Source organism: Engystomops pustulosus, chromosome 8, assembly GCF_040894005.1.
Source record: "Engystomops pustulosus chromosome 8, aEngPut4.maternal, whole genome shotgun sequence".
Taxonomy (NCBI): Eukaryota; Metazoa; Chordata; class Amphibia; order Anura; family Leptodactylidae; genus Engystomops; species Engystomops pustulosus.
The window spans coordinates 91,823,563-91,846,882 of NC_092418.1; the positions used below are offsets into that span (position 1 = coordinate 91,823,563).

Below are 23,320 nucleotides of genomic sequence, written 5' to 3' on the forward strand. Positions count from 1 at the left end.
CTTGTGCCGTGCACTGTAATGTAATAACTTGAAATGTACATTTTATTTCATTATGTGCTAAAATGAATAATTTTACAGTACAGTAAAGTTGAACATTATTATGGAGGCTATGGAGCACAGCTAAAAATGCACAATGGGAGGGGGCACAATAAAGATGCACAGACTAGCAGAGGAGACAGAGAAAAGGGCACAATAATGGGGGGTACAGATAAAGATGCACAATAGGGGGGCAAAGAAAGTGGCACAATAAGAGGGGAGGGGGAAAGGGGCTGCCGGTTTTCCAGTGGAGGCTATGGCAGGCTATGGGTCATTCACACTCTTGTCACACCTAAAGTGGTGTGTGGAAAATCTATAAAAAACAGGCAGAGATGTTTTTTTTTTACGTGCATTCTCTACCAGAAAACTGTCAGAGAAGGCATAGTGGATCTGCCCCAATGTGTCTTACTAATGGACAATAGTGGTTTTTCATGGGGGGCCAGGACTGGTGCAGGAGTAGTAACTCTTTCCTGGGTGCCAACAAGTCATATAGATGTAAAATTTTGCTGTCTAAATATATTTGTCATATGGTTTATGTATTATAGGCATATATGGATGGATGTGTGAGGTTTTCCCTTTTATGCGTAACATGCTTCAGTTTTTAGAGTGTATTTAAAGATGTTGGAAAGGGGAATGACAGCATGTGCTCATCGTGGTGTAATAGTATTGTTGTATATTAAAATGAAATTACATTGTAGATGTGAATCTATTCTGCATCGCCTCGGGTCATTTCACTTAACGGTTTTGTTTAAAACTTATGGTGAGATCTAAAAAGCAATGAGTTTTAAAGCTGTAAACTAAAAGGGAAGATTTTCTTACTAATTACTGTATATATTGTGTAGATATAAAGCGCTTCAGCGTCTCTCTGCATTACACTCTCTCAATTATTACATTTTATTGTTGTCAGTAGAAATAAAGGGGATTCTGTGAGGAGAACATTGACAGGTTTGTCATATATTTTATGTTTTATAGTTTCTGTTCTCACCTTCCTATTTCTGCTTCACTGGTGCAGTTTATTAGGAGCAACTTTAGCTTTAAAGGGAACCTGTCACCAGATTTTACCCCCTTTAGAAGTGAAAAAAGCTGAAAAGACTCATATTTTGCTGAAGATGAGTCAAGTTTAGAGGCTACTGGGGGAGCATTACTTCAGACTCCTCTGACTTCGGTTCTAAAGTACCTTGTAACATGCTTTTGGTATCATATTGAATATAAAAATCTCATACTCAACCTTATGCTCTGTCAGTTGGGACCACTGTTCTCTTGAGCAGTGGGGTACCAGTATTAAGATCTCAATTAATTAGATTGTTGATTCATCCACTTCCTGTGGATAGGAGATTACAACTGGTACAACCCCATTCAATTTCAATAGGGACCAGCTTATGTGGCTCAGCCAGGGCCACATCTGCCATGAGGCGAGATGAAAATTTCGCTTCAGGCGGCAGAATGCGGGTAAAGGGCGGCAAAATTTGCCGCTCTAAAGTGGGCGATTCGGGGGTCCATTAACGCTCAAATCGCCCACCAGCTAAATAAATCGCGCCTGTCTGTTTAAGAAACAGGCGCGATTTATATGCGGAGCGACGCAGGTGAGTATATATTTTATTATTTTTCATGTATTTTAATTAATTAAATGTGGCTAATAATTAATACTGGGGGGGGGGGCACTATTTATATCATATGGGGCCAGAATTATTTTATACTGGGGGGGGGGGGGGGGGGATGATGGAATGCTATGTATTTTATTTGGGGCTATAATTATTTTATATCGGGGGGGGGGGGGGTGTGCTATATATATTTATATTATTTGGGGCTATACCGTAATTATTTTATACTGGGGGAGATGCTATATATATTATTTGGGGCTATGATTGTTTTATACTGGGGGGATGCTATAGATATTTTATTTGGGGCTATAATTATTTTATACTAGGGGGGGTTCTGTATATTTTATTTCGGGATTTGGGGCTATAATTATTTTATACTGGGGGGGGTGCGCTATATATATTATATGGGGCCAGAATCATTTTATACTGGTGGGTGCTGTATATATTATATATCACTATATCACTAAGCTGGGGGGATGTATATGGGATACAGTATATTACTAAGCTGGGGGGGCTGTATATTGGGTACAGTATATTACTTAGCTGCAGGGGCTGTATATGGGATACAGTATATTACTAAGCTGGGAGGGGACTGTATTTGTGGGGCAAGATTTTATCCCTATATAATGAAGGGATGTTTTGTATGTGGGGAGAGTGCGGTCAGTTGTGTTGGGAGCGGTATATATTATTTAGGAGCACAGTGTTGTTATCCAGGAGACTTTATACTGTAAGTGACTTTGGTATTTTTAGGAACACCGGGTGGAGATGCTGCACGGAGCGGAAGATATCCGTCCGTGAATTCAGCCGTGACACGTCATGGATTGGAGAACCCGGAATAAAGTCCTCCTGATGGAAGAGATTGTCATCTATAAGGTACTAGATGTCACTAATGCCTCTCAGATCCTGTAGTCAGTCCTGTAGTCAGTCACACACAGTGTCAGGGAGCTGTCTGTAGGGTTGTTAATTGTTAGTAAAGTTTAAGGATTTACTTAGGGGGGGGGGGTGAGTGGGTGGGAGGGGCAGCATTTTAATATTCGCCTCAGGCAGCAAATATGCTAAAATCGGCCCTGGGCTCAGCTATTACCAGGAACAATGGTCCCAAAAGTGATTTACAAGCAGTTTGGAAATGAGAACAGACTCCCAAAAAGCATCAGAAAAATGGCTTGGAGTGATTTATGTGAGAAAACTCGGATAGTTAAGTCCCTTTTACACAAATATTGTGGGGACGTATATCCAGCCACACAATTTGCTTCAGAATTGTGTGTCACCGTACTGTACCACCATCATCGGCAAAAGGTAGAGCATGCTATATGTTTAATAATAATAATAAGTCCACACTCCACAGCACTGCACAGAGTTTGCCAAATCGGTTCCTGTCCCCAATGGGGCTCACAATCTAGTCAACCTACCAGTACTATATGTTTTGGAGTGTGGGAGGAAACCGGAGGACCCGGAGGAAACCCACGCAAACATGGAGTTTTCCCATAAATGCAGCCGGACACCAGACGTCCCTATGGAGAGGGGAGGAGTGACCAGTGTTTATCCCTCCACCCCTCCAGTCAAATATGTGCTACACCCGGGTTCAGCCAGGAAGTCTTACAGTTAGTTTTTAATGAGGGCACAATCTTTGGTGGTTGCACATCTTACGGGAGGCAGATATTTGAAAATGTCCCTTGTACAACTTGTGTTTTTCTAAGGCTGTAACAATGGATCCTTGGTCCATGTGTCATCAATGTGTCATCCGCATCCAAGCCATCCAGGTGCATACTGGTATATATCATCATATAAAAATGGTACATACTGGTGCCTATCATCATATAAAAATGGTGCATACAGGTGCATATCATATAAAAATGGTACATACTGGCGCATATCATCATATAAAAATGGTACATACTGGTGCATATCATCATAGAAAAATGGTACATACTGGCGCATATCATCATATAAAAATGGTGCATACTGGTGCATATCATCATATAAAAATGGTACATACTGGCGCATATCATCATATAAAAATGGTGCATACTGTTGCATGTCATCATATAAAAATGGTGCATACAGGTGCATATCATCATATAAAAATGGTACATACAGGTGCATATCATCATATAAAAATGGTACATACAGGTGCATATCATCATATAAAAATGGTGCATACTGGTGCATATCATCATATAAAAATGGTGCATACTGGGGCATATCATCATATAAAAATGGTGCATACTGGCGCATATCATCATATAAAAATGGTGCATAGTGGTACATATCATCATATAAAAATGGTGCATAGTGGTACATATCATCATATAAAAATGGTACATACTGGTGCATATCATCATTTAAAAATGGTGCATACTGGTGCATGTCATCATATAAAAATGGTGCATACTGGCGCATATCATCATATAAAAATGGTACATACTGGTGCATATCATCATATAAAAATGGTACATACTGGTGCATATCATCATAGAAAAATGGTGCATACTGGTGCACATCATATAAAAATGGTACATACTGGTGCATATCATCATATAAAAATGGTATATACTGGTGCACATCATATAAAAATGGTACATACTGGCGCATATCATCATATAAAAATGGTACATACTGGCGCATATCATCATATAAAAATGGTACATACTGGCGCATATCATCATATAAAAATGGTACATACTGGCGCATATCATCATATAAAAATGGTGCATAGTGGTGCATATCATCATATAAAAATGGTACATACTGGTACATATCATCATATAAAAATGGTGCATAGTGGTGCATATCATCATATAAAAATGGTACATACTGGCGCATATCATCATATAAAAATGGTGCATACTGTTGCATGTCATCATATAAAAATGGTACATACTGGCGCATATCATCATTTAAAAATGGTACATACTGGTACATATCATCATATAAAAATGGTGCATAGTGGTGCATATCATCATATAAAAATGGTACATACTGGTGCATATCATCATATAAAAATGGTACATACTGGTACATATCATCATATAAAAATGGTGCATACAGGTGCATATCATCATATAAAAATGGTACATACTGGTGCATATCATCATAGAAAAATGGTACATACTGGCGCATATCATCATATAAAAATGGTGCATACTGTTGCATGTCATCATATAAAAATGGTGCATACTGTTGCATGTCATCATATAAAAATGGTGCATACAGGTGCATATCATCATATAAAAATGGTACATACAGGTGCATATCATCATATAAAAATGGTGCATACTGGTGCATGTCATCATATAAAAATGGTACATACTGGTGCATATCATCATATTAAAGTAAGTACATACTGGTGCATATCATCATATAAAAATGGTGCTTACTGGTGCATATCATCATATAAAAATGGTACATACTGGTGCATATCATCATATTAAAGTAAGTACATACTGGTGCATATCATCATATAAAAATGGTGCATACTGGTGCATATCATCATATAAAAATGGTGCATACTGGCGCATATCATCATATAAAAATGGTGCATACTGGTGCATATCATCATATAAAAATGGTACATACTGGTGCATATAATCATATAAAAATGGTGCATACTGGTGCATATCATCATATAAAAATGGTACATACTGGTGCATATAATCATATAAAAATGGTGCATACTGGTGCACATCATCATATAAAAATGGTACATACTGGTGCATATCATCATATAAAAATGGTGCATATGATCCATATTTCATCTGTTTTTGCCAAGTAAGGAAAGCCAGGAAGACTAGCGTTTATGTTACTAGGAAGGTTAGAGCAGCAGGAGAAAGACCTTGCATCTTGGACCTTCACTTGCATAGTCTGTACTATGGTACCAGAACCACAACCTCATCGAAAGCATAGATAACCCTGTGCCCTATGATCTCTTTTCACCATCTTTAAGTGAGGGTCTGAGGGTCTATGCATATGATATGTATAATCTATGTATTATCATATCACACAATGATGTTCTCACATAGTGTTCTTCTCATTATAGAGATACTAATGCACTTGTATATTATGTATTTTTACAGCAAATCCCAACACAATTGAATTAATAATTCTCAGTGACGATCCAGTGCAGTCTGTATAGAGACGTAATTGATTTCCTTCCCAATTGGATTTATATTTTAATCCAATGACATATATACCATCTGCAGAAAACAAATATAGACTATAAAGCTGAACTCATTAAAAGCAGATTTTTATCTGGTAACATTTGTCTTTGAAGAAATCGCAAAACATCACAATGTTCCAATCAGCCCTTGATTTACAAAGTAATCTTTAAAATGGAGAGCGCTTCCTTATCCACGCATACATCTGAGCTATCTGTAATCCATGTGGGCAAAAGATATCAAATAAGGTCTTCTTAATGAATTCCCTTAAACATGCAACTTTTATGGCATTTCAAATCAGCGCAGCAGTCAACCATTTCATTGCCACATGGAGATTATGCCTTCCAGTTTATGATGTGCTGCTTCATAACCTCTTTTATGAAATACCATAGAGAATGATGTTGATACATTGGGGCAGATTTACTTACCCGGCCCATTCGCGATCCAGCGGCGCTTTCTCTGCGGTGGATCCGGGTCCGGCCGGGATTCACTAAGGCAGTTCCTCCCCCATCCACCAGGTGGCGCTGCTGCGCTGAAGTCCGCCGAGGCCCGCTGGAATGCCCTGAAATGCACCGGCCTATACTTGGTGAAGGTAAGTGCAATTTGCGCAACACATTTTTTTTTAAAAAATGTGGCGTTTTTTCCGAATCCGTCGGGTTTTCGTTCGGCCATGCCCCCCGATTTCCATCACGTGCATGCCGGCGCCAATGCGCCAAAATCCGCTCGCGTGCGCCAAAATCCCGCGGCAATACAGGGAAAATCGACGCAAATCGGAAATATTCGGGTAACACTTCGGGAAACTGCGAATCGGGCCCTTAGTAAATGACCCCCATTGTATACATTGTAATATAGGCTTGGACTGGCCCACAGGTGAATCCCCCAGTGGACCCCAGATCTTGGTGGGCACCATGCCCCGCATGTGTAACACAGAACCCTCACAGTATTTCATACAGACATTCAGCATAGAGCATTTCATAATATTATGTGCAAATTGCTTATTTAATTTTTATTTTTATACACTGTAGACCCTTTGGTTGCATGAGATGATGTATATTGTCCAGCTAACCAGTATCCTTCCTCCCAAGATCATCCTTCACACTGTGGAGCCCAATCACATTGCAGCATCTTTCTACTGCTTGAGGTCTGCTGCTTTATGGGCTCACAGAGCTAAGGTGGCGTAAGATAAAGGCAAATGGCAGTCAACAGGTTACTAACAGGGCTAAAGAGACCATAACAGTCCATGGCAAAGGCTAGAAAGCAAGCTATGGGTCAACTACTCATTTGGGTTTAGGTCCTGGCTCTGGCCGGTCCAGTTCTGAAGCCGCTGCTTTGTTATTTTATCTGTGTGCTTAGGGTCATTGTCTTGTTGGAAGGTGAACCTTCTGTCCAGTCTGAGGTCCAGAGCATCTGCAAGAGTTTTTTTTTATCCAGGACATCTCTGTACTTGGCCGCATTCATCTTTCCTTCAATTACAACCTGTGGTCCTGTCCCCCATAGCATGATGCTGCCACCACCATGTGTCACTGTTGGGATTGTATTTGGCAGGTGATGAGCGGCGCCTGGTTTCTTCACTGCTTAGAATTAACACCAAGAAGTTCAATCTTTATCTCATCAGACAAGAGAATCTTATTTCTCATAGTCTGGGAGTCTTTCATGTGTTTAGTTGCACACTGTATTCGGCTTTTCTATGTCTTACACTGAGGAGAGGCTTCCGTCGGCAAACTCTGCCATAAAGCCCCAACAGGTGGAGGCTGCATTGATAAGTGGGTTTGTGGAACTTTTTCCCATCTCCCTACCACATCTATGGAGCTCAGCCACAGTCATCTTGGGGTTCTTCTTTACAGCTTTCCCCAAGGCTCTACTGCCACAATTGCTTAGTTAGGCTAGATGGCCAGGTTCAGGAAGAGTTGTGGTAATCCCAAACTTCCATTTAAGGACTATGGAAGCCACCATGCTCATGAATGCTGCAGACATTTTTTTAACCTTTGACAGAACTGTGCCTTGCTACAATTCTGTCTCTGAGCTCTTTGGGCAGTTCCTTAGACCTCATGATTTTCATGTGCTCTGACATGCACTGTGAGCTGTGAGGTCTTATATAGACAGGGGTGTGCCTTTTTAATCATAATTTACATTAATGAGCACAAAAAAGGATTTGTTTGATGTTACCAAATGTCTTCAATGAAAGGGGTCTGAATACTTTATGAACCCTGTAGGCCCAAGGAATTCCAGTCTGACACTAGTCAAATATATATAGACCCCGGGGGGTCTTTCCAGTGCAGAATGCAGTAAATTCTGTGGGCCGGTTATTTTGGGTGTGATGGGGGTGGAAAACCACCTAAACTGATGGAAATGGGGCTTTTAAATGTGATCTGATTACTGGAGGTTCGACCTTTGAAAGCCCCAATCAGGGTCAACAACTGCCCCCAAGGATGACAGCAGAGACATAGATGGGAATGGAACACTGGTGGGGGGCAGCTAGGGAGCAGGAGTTCCTCCCCTGGGTCCAAGCATAATAGACGCTGGTACGGGCGTTATCGCAATCTCTGCATCCACCCAAAGAGTGCAACAGGGACCCAATTATTAGTGTAAAGGACAAAATATTCATCATAAGTTGTTTTATGGTCAACTAGGATTACAAAATGTTATTTCTTCTGCAAATACATGATTATGGTCAGACAACTTGTAGGGAAAAATCCTTTTAGAATTTCTCAATATCTGAATAAGCTGACCTATTACAGTGAAAATTTAAAGGCTGCTAAATAGTTAACTTATGTAAATGAGGGCCTTATGACACAACATTCCAGACCCTTGTGATGTCATCCGTGTGACACCAACAAGATCTATCTGCACAGATTCTCTTCAACCATTCGTGGTCTAGCAGCGACGGAGAGAGAAGGAGACTGAGAGAGAGCACAAGCTAAAGAGATTTTCAAATTTTTTTGGGGGGTGGATTTGGGGATGGATCCACCGGGGGGCGCTGGGGATAACGGTAAGTAAGGAATCTACATTTATAGACAGGAAAGGAGGAACCTGGAGACCCAATGTAAAATCTGTAAGCCCCTAACTACCATGTGAAATTAAATATATAGGCAGAGGGACCTATGGACTTCCTAGGGTACAAAATGTGATGACTTTTAATTCTTCATCCCCTTTAGTTACCCCCTAGATATATTGAATGGGTATAACATTTACACCCTAGTAGTCCAACAATGTTAAATAATAATAATTGTGTATTAGTTTGGGGAAAAATAAAGCATAATCCTATAACCTGCAGCTGCTACTTGGAAAGATTTAAAGGAGGAAGCTCTGGGGTGTCCTGATTGTTGTAGCTTAGTAATAAGTAAATCTTAAAAAAAACACATGGAAATTTTAGTTTTATATAAATATGAAAATAAAGCAAATATTTTAAGTAAATTAAAAATACAAACTAATATTCTGATAGAATGTTCTAGAATTCTACATTAGGGACCAGTGTGATGTCATCAGAACATGGGTGATAACGATGATTCCATCTACTTATAAAAAGGGGAGGGGCAGCAGTAATGAATAAATATATAATAAACTCCATTATTACTTCCCTATGTTCATTCACTTATGATTGTCTTGTGTTTTTTCGGAAGGGTTCGTCATTCCTGACAATCAGGAGGACAGAGAGGAGATGGGGCAAGGGGGTGAGTTATTTCTAAGGCAAAATGGTGTCATTAAAAAATAACTTTGACTCTGTTCACACTAGTTATAATGTTTCTTATCATATGTAATGGCTTCTCTTGTGCTGCAGATTCTAATGCACCTGTCCTCTTGTTTGTGGGCGGGGAGGATATGTTGAACATGGGTCGCAGGGAACGGAGGCCCAGGAGACCTCGTCTAGGTAAGTCATCCTGCAGTAATGGTGCACGGCCACTACACAGGACATGGAGCCACCTGCTTCCGTTATGCTGGGACTCAACAGATGATTAGTGGGGGGGGGGGGGCATCCCCTGGGGGGGGGGCATCCCCTTTAATGTAAACCATTATGGTAAGATATTTCCAACACCAGGGAAGTGTTATATAATGGCAATATGTACATTTATTTTCATCTATTCCCTACGTGAGAACTAAAGTGGTTGTCCCATCTAGCAAGTTAGGCCCTATCCACCCCATAGGGCTGAACTTGCCGATTGTGGGGGTCTCACTGATGGGATCATGGATCGCATTGTACCCCGTTGTACCCAGAGATGACCAGAGCAGCCAGTCGCATATGTGCGGGCTGCCCTGTTCATCTTTATGGAGGTGACAGAGATTATCGACTATGGCACTCTGCTTTCTCCGTCAACCCCATAGAGATGAACAGGGGCAGCCTGCGTATGAAAGACCAGCTGCTCCTGGCAACTTGGGGTGCGGAAGGGGTACATCGGAATAGTAATTATTTATTATGAATCCCCATGAGACAATATAATACTCAGCCTCCGGAACTTCTAGAATTCTAGTATAAAGTTTAATGTGCGACATAATGAAGTATTGTACATTGTGTGATGTGTTCTCACAGATTCAGAAGATTTTCAGAGAGTCTGGCAGGAGGTGGAGGCTGAGATGTTCCCTAGAGCCCCGGGTAAGTTCTGTGCCCCCTGTATAATGGCAGAGTCCTTCCATTTATTTCTCCTCTCCTAATTCTCCTAATGAATTGTTACATTGTATAATATATATAAACATTGTAATTCTGTACAACTTTCCAGATCCTCAAACATCATCTGGCAAGAGGAAACGGGGTGATGGAGGCGAGACTTCTGGGAAAAAGAGACAGAAGAAAGCCAAAAGGAGGAGGAGGAGGAGGAATTAGGAAAAGTGTGACCAAAACTTGTGTCAGCTGAGCTGGATATCCATCATCTTTATCTACAGCCCCCACAGCAGGTCACCCGGAACACCTAAAAAGTCATATCATCTCGGAGAGAGCTGAGAGCTGACACATAAATATATGAAAAAGAAAAAAAACATAAAGAAAACATTAAAAAATATAAAAAGAAAAAACCTAAAAAGTGTGGCATACCACCTAATAAGCAATAAATTGCCATTCCCACCCATTTTGTTGTCAAGTTTTATTTCCCATATTCCTTTAACTCTTTGCATCCTATAATAGGTGACACTGCAGTGGTTCTAATGTAGCTGGAATTTTCTCTGCAGCCTCTACTATACCCAAAGCTCATATTTGCGTCTCTCATCTGTTAGACGGGTTATCCCAGTGACACGTTGTCTGATGTAACCAAACATCACCCCTAGGACATTACAGAGTCTTGTTATTATTTTAGGTTCTACTGAAACACTCAAAAGGCTCTATTGTCAAATGGGTGGTGTTAGACTTGCTCCACCCATCTGACACTAGAGAACCGCAACTAATAGCAATATTATCTCTGGAATACTGGAGCTTATGGAGACATTTCCAACTGTGCCCAAATCTATTGGTTACAAGAATTGCATACAAGTGTTGGGTTGTCTGGTCATAAAGTTATATAGCTATACAATATATACAGTACATGCATTGTGCCGCTCTTCCTCTGGTCAACTAGGAAAAATAAGCTTACTTCAAAAAGTCATTGGTATGAAATGGTAATGTGCGGAGACCATCAGGTGCTCATGTACACCAGAAACCAGAAGTTCACATACACTATATAAAAAGTCACATAGGGGAACATTTACAGTTTTCTGTAATGATGCCAACTGTTTGCACAGGTATTTAACAAGTGTCTGCGCCACGTTTGTGTCGCTACATTTATAAAGTATACAGTTCTGACTTGCATACAAATTCAACTTAAGAACAAACCTCCAGAAACTATCTTGTACGTAACCAGGGGACTGGCTGTATACGTCCTATAGTATATATAAGTGAAATCATCTGGTCCAGGAGCTTTACCATTAGGCAGGGCCTTGAGCACTTCAGATAGTTCCTACATTGTAATATCTTAGTTCAGATGATTCAGTGCCTCCAGGGAAAGGGATGGAAGATAGCACTTAGGTAATTATTGGTGTAGTCGATCAGTCGTATCTAGGGAGTCAGCCTGGACTGTAGGAGGGAGTGAGTAAAGACTACTGTAATAATCTTCAAAGATTTGCGCTAACACCAATGTGTTATATTGAATTATCCCAGAGCGATCTGCAGTACCATAAAGGTTACTGAGTTCTTAGCTGATTGGCCAGTAGGGTGTGCATCCTATTACCGGATTCGTAGAGCCAACGGTGGGAAAAACGATGGAGTTTCTCACTACTCATGAGTAGGAGCTCAAGTTGTCTAGCCCTGGTATCAACCAACAGCCTCAGGGATGGAAACAGTGCATGCAAACAGCCAGAGCCAATCACTCTTTCCGAGAGGTTACTGAACGTCCCAGCGAAACACAGCTTTGTGGGCTTCTCACAAAATTGTATGGGAGGAGGCAGAAGGGGTATTTTCTCTAATAGTAGTTTAACAGGCATTGATGTAGTTCAGTTCGCAGTGCAGAATTGGAGAGTAATGTTTCGTTAAGTCTCCAATGCAATGGATGCTGAGGGGGGAGGTAAAACTAAGCTCAAGTAATATGGGAGCGTGGTCAAAACATGTGATCGATCTGATGGAAGACGCCGTCAAGGTTCTGAGGATGGAGACATCTCCAGAAAAAGTGTATACGTATTGTGTGTGGCAGAATAGAAAGAACAAGCCATAGCCATCGGATTGTCAACTCTACATAGGTCATATTGGTCCTGATGGCAGATCAGCTGCCAGAAACCGGACACAAAACTTTGGGTCTCTCGCGATGAGGTGCTACCCAGGATCCAGAGTCTGTCCTGACATTCTGAGAAAGAGGCGTTAAAGTCACCCCCTAGTAAGATAGGGGTTCGGGAGAAAAGAGAGTTGCCCTGAATTTGGTGCATATATATTACAGAGCACCATAGAGAGTCCTCCCAGGGTTCCCTGCAAAATAATGTAACTACCGTCTGGGTCAGAAAGGAAGTTAGAGACTGTGAAAGGGCATGAACGGGATATCAAAATTGCTGCACATGCTTTTTTTTGTTTGGGAGCATGCTGAATAAGCCTGGGGATAGTAACGCCTCGCAAATCTACAACAGCTAGAGTTACATATAGTGAATCGTCGCGGTGATTCACTATAGACGCTGCGGTCACAATGACCGCGGCGTCTATAGGGTTAAACAGCCGGGATCGCGATAGTCGCGATCCTGGCTGTTACTGCGGGATCCCGGCTACCGCGTACCGCCGGGATCCCGCGGCGATCGCCCGGGCTCAGCTTCTGAGCCCGGGTGATCGTCATGACGTGATACTACGTCAAGGTGCGGGAACGACCCGCATCCTATGACGTAGTATCACGTCAGGGTGCGCTAAGGGGATATTGTATTATATTATATTATTATATATTATTATATTATATTTATATATTAAGTGTATATTGCCTGGGCATAAAGCTCTACATGTGTTTATTACTGGGTACTGGGGCTATTGTTCTGCTTCATGCACCTATGTGTGCTTGTTTTAAATGTTTTTAAAAACGGATTTGGATTTTCTAATAAAGATTTACATGAATTTAGATGAATCATGGACATCCCCTTTCTTTTTGTTTGTTTGAAATGTTGGTGGCCAGGCAGCCAGGTAAAAAAGAAAAAATAGAAGAGAACTATTGATCAATGACATCCTCTATAAGTCACCAGATGTATAGTATGTGCTGTTATTATTCAGCATATATACAGGCTATTAGTACAGCTATATTGGATAGAAGTAGTGCTGTGCAGTGCATATAGAGTAGACTTAGACATTAAGACATACATACAGGCAGACACAAATAAAATCTCACACTTATCTTACATGTGTCCTGTCGTCCCTGTGCAATGTTGCATTTCAAGAACCTTCAAAGGGCATTTAGAGGCTCCTGTAATTACTATGGGGCACATTTACTTACCCTTCCCATCGCGATCCCCGCTGTGCGTTGTCTGATGAGGATTTGGATGTGCCGCGATTAACTAAGATCGTGTGTCCAATTTCCTGCATGTGTCGCTTCCCCGCTGAGGTCCGCTGGAGTTCACCTTCTTCTTCCCGGTGCATATAAGTGCTGATCTTGCGACACAATTTCGTTTTTGAATTCTGCGGTTTGTCCGAATCAGTCGGGTTGTCCGACGTCCACGTCCCCCGATTTGTGTCGCATGCAAGCCGCCACCGATGCGCCATAATCCGATCGCGTGCGTCAAAAACCCAGGGCAATTAAGGGCAAACTGGTAAAAAGTTGGGAAACCCGTCGAAAATCTGGTGTTCGGACCCTTAGTAAATGTGCCCCTATATGTGTGTTAGGAGTTCAGGGGCTGGGATTCGGCAGCCATGTGCCCTACAAGAGCTTTGGGCTTTGGTGGCAGCCCATATGACCTATGTTACACCTATGCTGTATAGTAACCTAATTGTCTAATAAGAGATGCTGTCTACATACTACATCACTAAACAGATTTTGTATAAATGGATAACATTTTAGGAACTGCTGGATGTAAAGTTTTACACTTTGGCTGTAGAAGAACACTAAGGACTTTATTGGTGATTTTCTTTCCGATTATAGGGTAAAAGTTGTAAGTTAATAATAGATTATTTGTTTTCTGTCTGATCAAATGTGCACTGAGTCATTGTAATTAGGAAAAATCAAGAATTCTTGTCCAGCCTCTAATGAGCAATGATATCTAATTAAAGAAGAGGCGATGAATCCCCTGCATCATTGACTATGATTCGTGCTTAATGTACAACCAATTAAACTCATGAGACAGAATCAACCAATGTTACATTCATGTACATATAGAGAAAGTGAAGAAGTACTGTACAGTGATCATTTATACGTACACGATGAGAGTAGTAGTACTGTGCTGTGCCCATATGTACAGTATAAGAGTACCAGTACTGTGCAGTGCCCCATACACAGCATACAGTGTACAGCATATATACAGAATAGACATAGTAGTACTGTGCAGTGCCCACATATACAGTATAGGAGTAATAGTATTATGCTGTGTTTCCCCCAAGGGTCAGGAAATAAGAGTTCTCGTTATAGGACTTTGCCAATTCAGACCGCCTTGTAGGCTTGTGAAACATCTTGAAAGGCAACATCAAGTGTGACTTTCAAGAAGCCTAATGACATGATGTGGGATTAAAGCCAAACCAGTATATCTATTCCAGAAGGAACAGACTCCCAACTGTAGACAGCGCTGTTTCGATGTTGTTACGTCTATTAATGTACAGTGTATGGAATTGGTTTTGCTGATTGAGAGGCTTGTGACTAGGGTCAAGGAATAAGAGTTCTCCTTACAGAGACTTTGCCAATTAAGGCCACATTGTAGGCGTGTGGAGACTTATAACCATTGATGCTCCGTTAGGGTATTTTGAGAAATAAAATGTAATTGCATATGTTCCAGAATCCCTTAAATGGGGTGTCCACTTTCACCAAGTAATTTATATTGTTTGTGTAAGGAAAAATTATACAATTTTCCAATATACTTTCTGTATCAGCTGCTCGCCATTTTCTAGATCTCTGCTTCTATCGAAAGCTTCTAAGTTTACAGTGGATATAATGGGGGTCATTTACTAAGGGCCCAATTCGTGGTTTCCCGATGTGTTACCCGAATATTTCCGATTTGCGGCGATTTTCCCTGTATTGCCCCGGGATTTTGGCGCACGCGATCGGATTGTGGCGCATCGGCGCTGGCATGCACGCGACAGAAATGGGGGGGGGCGTGGCCAAACAAAAACCCGATGGATTCGGAAAAACCGCCGCATTTAAAAAAAAAAAAAGTGTCGTGGGACTCGCGCTTAACTTCACCAGGAATAGGCCGGTGAACTTCAGGGCCACCTGGTGGACGTTGGAAGACCTGAATCCACCGCAGAGAACGCGCCGCTGGATCGCGAATGGGCCGGGTAAGTAAATCTGCCCCAATCTGTCCATGGTGATGTGATGGACGTGCGGTACGTGAGCCGTTATTATCACACGTCTCCTATTATTATCAGCTCATGCATCACATCACCATGGACAGATTCTTGCCACTGGAAGTCAATGGAGAAGCTTTCTATAGAAGTACAGCAAGCAGAGTTCTAGAAAACCATGAGGAATTGATACAGAAAGTATATTTCAATATTGTATAACTTTTCATTACACAAATAATGTCAGTTGTTTATTGAAAGTGGCTAACCTCTTTAACGGAGCAACAATGGCTATAAGTCTCCGCACAGCTACAAGAAGCCTTTAGTTGCCCCATCTGGGGCGAGGGTAAGAAAAAGCAAAAATGCATTCTTATCTGTGCCGAAGCGGTGTTTATGGAACCTGTTTCATCCAATGAGTGGCCTCATAGGTCATGAAACAACACTTCTATTTTTCAGGGGACTTCACTTCCTGTGTTGTTCCCTTGTCCAAGAAGGACACTAATTATATGAAGCAGTTTCTGGCATCCACCCAGGACCTTGGGTCAAGGATGAATCTGTAAGTACTGGAGCAACTCCATGAAAATATGTTGCAAAATTATATAACTTCCTATTACCAAAAATCTTTGGAATAAGTGGTATTGCTTATGAGCAGGACAGTATATAAAGTGTGCACACATCTACATGGGACTTTTTGTAGTGATCTCAGAAATTGATCAATAAGTGCACATGGGGGCAGTGATTTTTTGGGACTCATTGAAGACCACAACAACCTAGAATCGCTGATATCAGGAAACATCACTGCAGGTAACAATTCCTTTCTGCTGATGATACTCCACCACTACGGTTCATCACATTTAAATTAAAATATTATTTACTGAAGTTATAGGCGTACAATCATATTCACTATAGAAATTGTCAATGTTCACAGATTATTTCAGCCTAGTAGTACAAAAAGAGTGCAAAATGCAAGATATGAGGAGAGGCATGCTGCAACATCGCAATACAGGAAGGAAAAGGATCTATCACTGTAAGGTCTATTGGATTAGACTTTTAGGTTTTGGTCATTTCATTGTACAAATGTAGTAAATTATACATGTTGTTACTCAAAGAATTTTAACATTGAGAAGATGTAACGCCAACAAAACCTGAAAAGTGACTGCAGTTTCTTCCATTAAAAGCCACAGTGAAGTACATGGTGTTTTGGGCTCTGTTCACATTATACTCCCTCTGTTTCCAGTATTGTGGCTAACACGAGTATCATCCTATACATTCTTTCCTCCATCAGTACCATAAACCCACTGGGAAATCTAAGTTAGGAGTCAGTGATATGTTGGGATCACAATAAATGTAGCTATATGAAGCATATAAGCCATGACACTGAACCATGGAGTGGACACTAAAACAAAGTGTAAACTGACCATACACACTGCTTCCCGAAATCTCCATACACATGCATGTTTTGGGGTAAAAAGCAACTGCCAGACATTTATTGTTCTTGATTAAACCATCAGATATATTGAAATCCAACAGCAAAATCCTTTTTTTACTACATTTATCTTAGGGGGTAAGTACCGACACCAACCTCTATACATGTCATTAAGAGTGAATTTGGAGGGTCCAACAAAAACTGATTTAATGTGTATGGTAGCTTGTCAGAACGTTGAAAAACATGGCTGCTTTCCAAAAAAAACAGCGCCACCGCTAACCATGGGTAATATATAGTATTGCAGCTAAGCTCCATTCACCTCTATGGAGCTGGGTTGCAACATTGGCATAAACCATGGAGCTGTTTTTGCTTGAAAGGAGCCAAGTTTTTTAATCTCCAGACAACCCCTTTAAGTCTTACCTCATAATCCTAATAACTTCCAGGTTGTGTAAAACTGGATGCTGATATTTAGTAGTACAAGGAGCTCATCTGCCTCATCTTTATGCTAGAGACCTGGGGGTTAATGGGTATTTTCAATTCCCACTTTTAAAAGAGCAAATCCAAACTTATGAAAAATTTGGTGAAGCTTCAGCTAAACCAATGTTGAGCAATTCATCCATCTCTAATGGAAAGAGAAGTCAAATTGACCCCCCACGTGGATCTGCTGTATGAAAGAAGCTGTCAAATTGTACATCTACCTCATGTATACCCTCATCACATAATATAAAGTGAACTGCAGTCACATTCATTTTCAGGTTTAGAGTGCCAATAATCTGACATGAGGCTGGGATCACACATGTAGTTTTTCAAGCTTCAAACAGGCAAAAATTGCATGTGTGTTTCCATCCTGATACATTTGTGCATTAGTTACACACTTTATAGGGAGAATTATGAGAGGTGTCTGAGGTAAAACTGTTGTAGTTGCCCATGAAAACCAATCAGAGCTCAGGTTTCATTTTATAAACAGCTATGGGAAAATGAAAGCTGAGCTCTGATTGGTTGCCATTGGCGACTAGAAATGTACTGCTCTCAGACACTTCTGATATACATTACGTTTATGCTCCCACAGATTTTTTGCCTCAGTGTCAACAGAGACTGAATGATACGCACCTGCCTTAAATTTTCTTAATTCTAAGGTGCAATGTGTGAAGACATGTTCCATAGTTTCAAACCATCCTAACAAGGAACATAAAGAGGCAAGCACATACCATGGTCAAAAACAGACACACATGAACATTGTACATAGCCGCAAGAAGCTAATGCCACAATTACAATAATAGAAGATATTGCTATAGGCGAGTTATCCACTGGACCAATTCTCATGATGAAGATATATATCAATAATAATAATACAATATAGAAAGTCATTACAAAATGATGGAAGGAAAAAGGGAATGACATCCAAAGGAACAACAACTGTTAGAATTCAGAAATAAGTAAAAAATAAAATATCAGTTTCCATATAGAACCGGTAAATTGAAATTTGGACAGAACCAATTTGGCAGAGATTCGGGGACAATACACTTCATTGTTTATATGAGGGTAAAACTTTTTATGTCCCATTTACAAAATCAGAAAATCACGCCGCAACGGATGAAAGAGAAGAACTGAAGAAGTTTTACAGACACATTGAACAGTCTGCAGGGGGGAAGATGGGGGATTCAGATGCAGAGGTCATAGATTACACCAAGTTTAATATACAAATCCTCAGGTTCCTCAGAAAGATCCATCAGTGAAAAAAAACAAAATGGAAGCTTTGATTTGTGTCAGAATGTGACTAGTTTTGTGCTTTGATACAACAAAGGTGTATCCATAGTCCAATGATCAGTATTCAAGTATATTGCACTATAGAAAATTCCATGAAGCCACCTCTAGTGGTCTCTGGCTTGCTCTTGTTTGACTGTCCGCTCAACCCCTTTGATCTTCTTATTCTGATGGGTCTTCACGTGTTTGGCCAGGTGATCGCTTCTCATGAACCTTTTCCCACACTCGGAGCAGACAAACCTCTTTTCACCGGTGTGAGTCCGTAAGTGCCTCTGTAGCTCGTCAGATCTGGTGAAGCTTTTGCCACAGAACAACCAGTTACAAATAAAGGGTCTCTCTCCCGAGTGCCACCTTAGGTGGGCCTTTAGGTGCGAGGTTTTACCATATACTTTCCCACAACCTGGGATGTGGCAGATGTGCTGTTTTTTCTTTCCAGGCTCATCTGGACCACTTGAGGATTGGCAGTTGGGACATCTACATCTTCTGCATCTTCTGGCAGTGGCCAGAGGGGATTTGGTCTGCAGAAGAGCAGCAATTTGAGTCTGGTATTGTGCAAAGTCTGAATGTCCCAAAACTAAACTTCTCTGGATAGGAAATCGGTGGTGGGCATGAGGAATTGGAGATGGGTGGGTGACTGGAGTAGATTGTTGGATACTCCACCACGGGATGTCTTCTGCTGGATTGGGGGACAATTGCCTTGGTTGCTGATGTATCAGGTTTGAATGCCCTGGTACAAATCCATGGATTGCACCAGGAGGATATGGGACAGATGAAACATAGGTTGATTGGCAACTAGATGACTGGAAAGCCGCCATGGGGGAAGGTAACATTTTCACTGGGGAGAATTCATATGGGTAGGAGGGGTCGGCAGGGGGAGTCAGGGGCAGTTCATGAGTAACAAATGTAGATTGTATGTGAGATGGGAGTTGATTCTTGGGGGCACTAAGTCCAAGACTGTTGTGTGCCTGAATGCCGCCAGGAGAGTGCGAAGAAATCTCATTAGTCCATGGGTGGAAAATCCGAGAGGGAGATCCAATGGTTGGATCAAAAGGAACCGGAATAAAGTCTGCACCGCTTCCTGGTTGACCTATTCGACTACATGTAGCCGCCAGTAGAGCCAGTGGAGAGTGTTTACAGACATCTGGGGAGGCGCTGGGTGTCCTGTCCTGTAATGGAAATTGTCTTTAGTTTGGATTTTAAACATTGTGTCAAGTGCGGTATAGAGATAGACAGAACTACAGAATGAGAGATAGATGGATAGATTTATACACATATATACAAATACAGATGGACAGATGATAGATTATAGATATATATAGATAGCTAGATGTTATATATAGAGATGAATAGATAGAAAAAGATGAATAGATAGATATGCAAAGAAAAATAAGACAAACTTGTAATATATAGATAGAAAGGTAGAAGCACCGATGTTATATAGAAATTAATGGATTTACTACAGTAGATGAATGAATAATATGAATAAAGAAAGAAAAAGGTAAAAAAGAAAATAAGGAAGCACTAATGGATCAGACAGATAATTTGACATATTTATCACATTTAGAACAAAAGTTTTCCAAATAAAATCTCTATCTTTAACTTATCCTCCTGTATGATATTACTGAACGGACTGGTTTACATCGCCAGGTAAATGTCAGCAGGACAATAGCTGTTGCTGTCTTTTACCATTGATCACAATATTTGAGCATCTATATATGACCTATACTGAGACTCTGGACATTAACATGACACCTACAGAAGAAGTAGCTGCTCTCATCTAGTCAACCAAATAAGAGTGTGAATAATTCTATGTCATATAACTATGTGTGGTAGCATCTACCTGCACCTCTGTGTGTCACACCAGTCATGTAACTTTTCTTTCACTTTCATAAGTTGTTAAAATCAGCAATTGGCCATCTAAAACTATCTCATGTGTCAAATCGGATAGTGATAGATAAAATTAGTTTGGTCTTAGCTGCATATAGAATAGTAAGTCTGACTATGTATGAAAATATATTTCTAGAACTTCTGCCTGCAGTTCCTAAATTAAAAAAAATATAAAACTTTTTAGAAAACTTTTAATTTAAGCAGTTTGTATGACTATGATGTCTTCTCAAGTTGTAGAAGCTTTCTGTAATCTGTTGCATTCTATCTATATTTCTATCTGTCAAATATCTACCCACCTACCTAACTACCTACCAACCTATATCTTAATCCACCTATGCATGTACTGCATCTATAAGTTTACATATCTGTCTATCTACCTATCTGTCTATATACCCATCTATCCACCTATCTATCTATCTATCTATCTATCTATCTATCTATCTATCTATCTATCTATCTATCCAATTATCTAATCTAATCTTATCTATCTATCTATCTATCTATCTATCTATCTATCTATCTATCTATCTATCTATCTATCATCTCTATTTCTCTATCCGTCTTTCCAATAATGTAATAATTGCATTATAGATATATCATAATAGCAAACATACTGTAATAACGGAATTCATATGCATATACTACATAGTATTTATACCTCTATGTAAATATCTGGGAAATAGTTGTAGGCGCAGTTCACAAAGTGTGATAACTACCTGCGCCCTATGGAAACTTTGACAAACTAAATCTGTGAAGTTGAACATTTCTCGCCAGTACAATTCTTCAATAACATTTAGAAAATTTAGAAAATTCTCCCAATCTGTATCTGTAGCAATTCTTCAGGTAGTTGCTTCCACCTGTGCAGGTGAGACCCCACTGACCTGTAGGAATGCCTGGAGGGAGTCGCTCCTCAGTACAGCTACTGCAGCCATGGTGTTGCTCCTGCAGCCGGGCGCTGTGATGGGCAGCCGTCTGCTGCAGATGCATGGAGGATAGCCCTTCAGTTAGTGACTCCCCACCCAGTTAGTGCCAGGTTGTTTGTTTGGTACTTGGCTGTGTGCAGGTTGCCTCCCCTCCCTTCCAGCAGCCTCTTGAGTGACTGCAGTGGGAGCACCTCCAAGAATTTGATAAGGACTTTGCTGGGCCGCCAGCCAGTCACAGCCCGGGTTCTGTCCCTTTGAAGTTCCCAGCTGCCCAATCATCAAAGCACAGCAGCTCTTTCACAAGAGAAAGCAAATCCTTTGAATGTACAAAAGCTCCTACCGAGTGTTTGTTGGTCTGGATAAAAGAACTGATTATTACAGGGGGTGGAAAGGGAGGTGATAAAGGCGGGACAATTAATGAACTAATCACTATGTGGGAAATGTATATACACAAATAATTGGATTTTCTTGATCAAAGAGACCCTCAGCTCCTGAAGACCCTGCACTGCTTGTCCACAGGCCGAGAGCCCCCTCCACTCTGCTTTTTGTAATTAAGGATTTGTAGCAAAGAGACAATCTCCCTTTGTTATTTTGGGATGGAGATGGTTTTTATACTCTCCTGGGTGGATTGGGATGATAATGTCATGTACTTCATACTCAAGTTTCTTATTTCCTTAAGTGTTCTTAGGAAGATGTAGGAGAATGTCCTGGGAATGACTACAGATGGGAATCCGATGAATGTTTCAGCATCGGAATCTTTATCACAACGAGGTTTTCCAATAGAATGTGGAAGGTTCTTGGTGAGAACACAAAATAGGGATAGTAGCTAAACCGCCACAGCTGTCAGATAAGACATACCTCTTCTTAGGAAGATGTTAACGAACATCCCAGAAATGACTACAGATGGGAATCTGATGAATGTATCAGCATCGGTATCTTTATTAAAAAGAGGTTTTCTATTAGAATGTGGAAGGATCTTATTGATAGCACAAAATAGGGATAGTAGCTAAACTACTACAGTTGTCAGATAAGACAAACTTATTCTTAGGAAGATCTTAGGGAACGTCCCATGAATGACTAGAGACAGGAATCCGATTAATACATCAGCAGCAGAATCTTTATCGCCAAGAGGATTTCCAATAGAATGTGGAAGGATCTTATGGATAACACAAAATAGGGATAGTAGCAAAACTTCTACAGTTGTCAGATAAGACAAACTTCTTCTTAGGAAGATGTTAAGGAACATCCCAGAAATGACTACAGATGGGAATCTGATGAATGTATCAGCACGGGAACTTTACTACAAAGAGGTTTTCCATTAGAACGTGGAAGAATCTTATTGATAGCACAAAATAGGGATAGTAGCTAAACTACTACAGTTGTCAGATAAGAAGACACTTCCTTTGTTATTTCGGGATGGAGATGGTTTTTATACTCTCCTGGGTGGATTGGGATGATAATGTCATGTACTTCACACTCAAGTTTCTTATTTCCTTAAGTATTCTTAGGAAGATGTAGGAGAATGTCCTGGGAATGACTACAGATGGGAATCCGATGAATGTTTCAGCATCGGAATCTTTATCACAACGAGGTTTTCCAATAGAATGTGGAAGGTTCTTGGTGAGAAC

At 40.7% G+C, this 23,320-nt stretch overlaps 1 protein-coding gene across 1 annotated transcript; it reads right to left on the reverse strand.

The window, feature by feature from the left end:
• Positions 1–15,821: 15,821 nt before the first annotated feature.
• On the reverse strand, positions 15,822–22,006 carry SP5 (Sp5 transcription factor). The gene is made up of 2 exons (XM_072121759.1): positions 21,651–22,006; positions 15,822–20,048 (listed from the first exon to the last, which is right to left on the reverse strand). The coding sequence occupies exons 1-2, from the start codon at positions 21,699–21,701 to the stop codon at positions 18,990–18,992; spliced, it is 1,110 nt and encodes a 369-aa protein (XP_071977860.1). The 5' UTR covers positions 21,702–22,006; the 3' UTR covers positions 15,822–18,989.
• Positions 22,007–23,320: the final 1,314 nt, after the last annotated feature.

Excerpts from the sequence above, each read along its gene's own strand:
- SP5 (XM_072121759.1), bottom strand. The coding sequence starts at position 21,701 with ATGGCTGCAGTAGCTGTACTGAGGAGCGACTCCCTCCAGGCATTCCTA. Across the intron at positions 20,049-21,650 it reads CCCTCCAGGCATTCCTACAG|GACAGGACACCCAGCGCCTC; the intron begins GTCAGTGGGGTC and ends TTTCCATTACAG.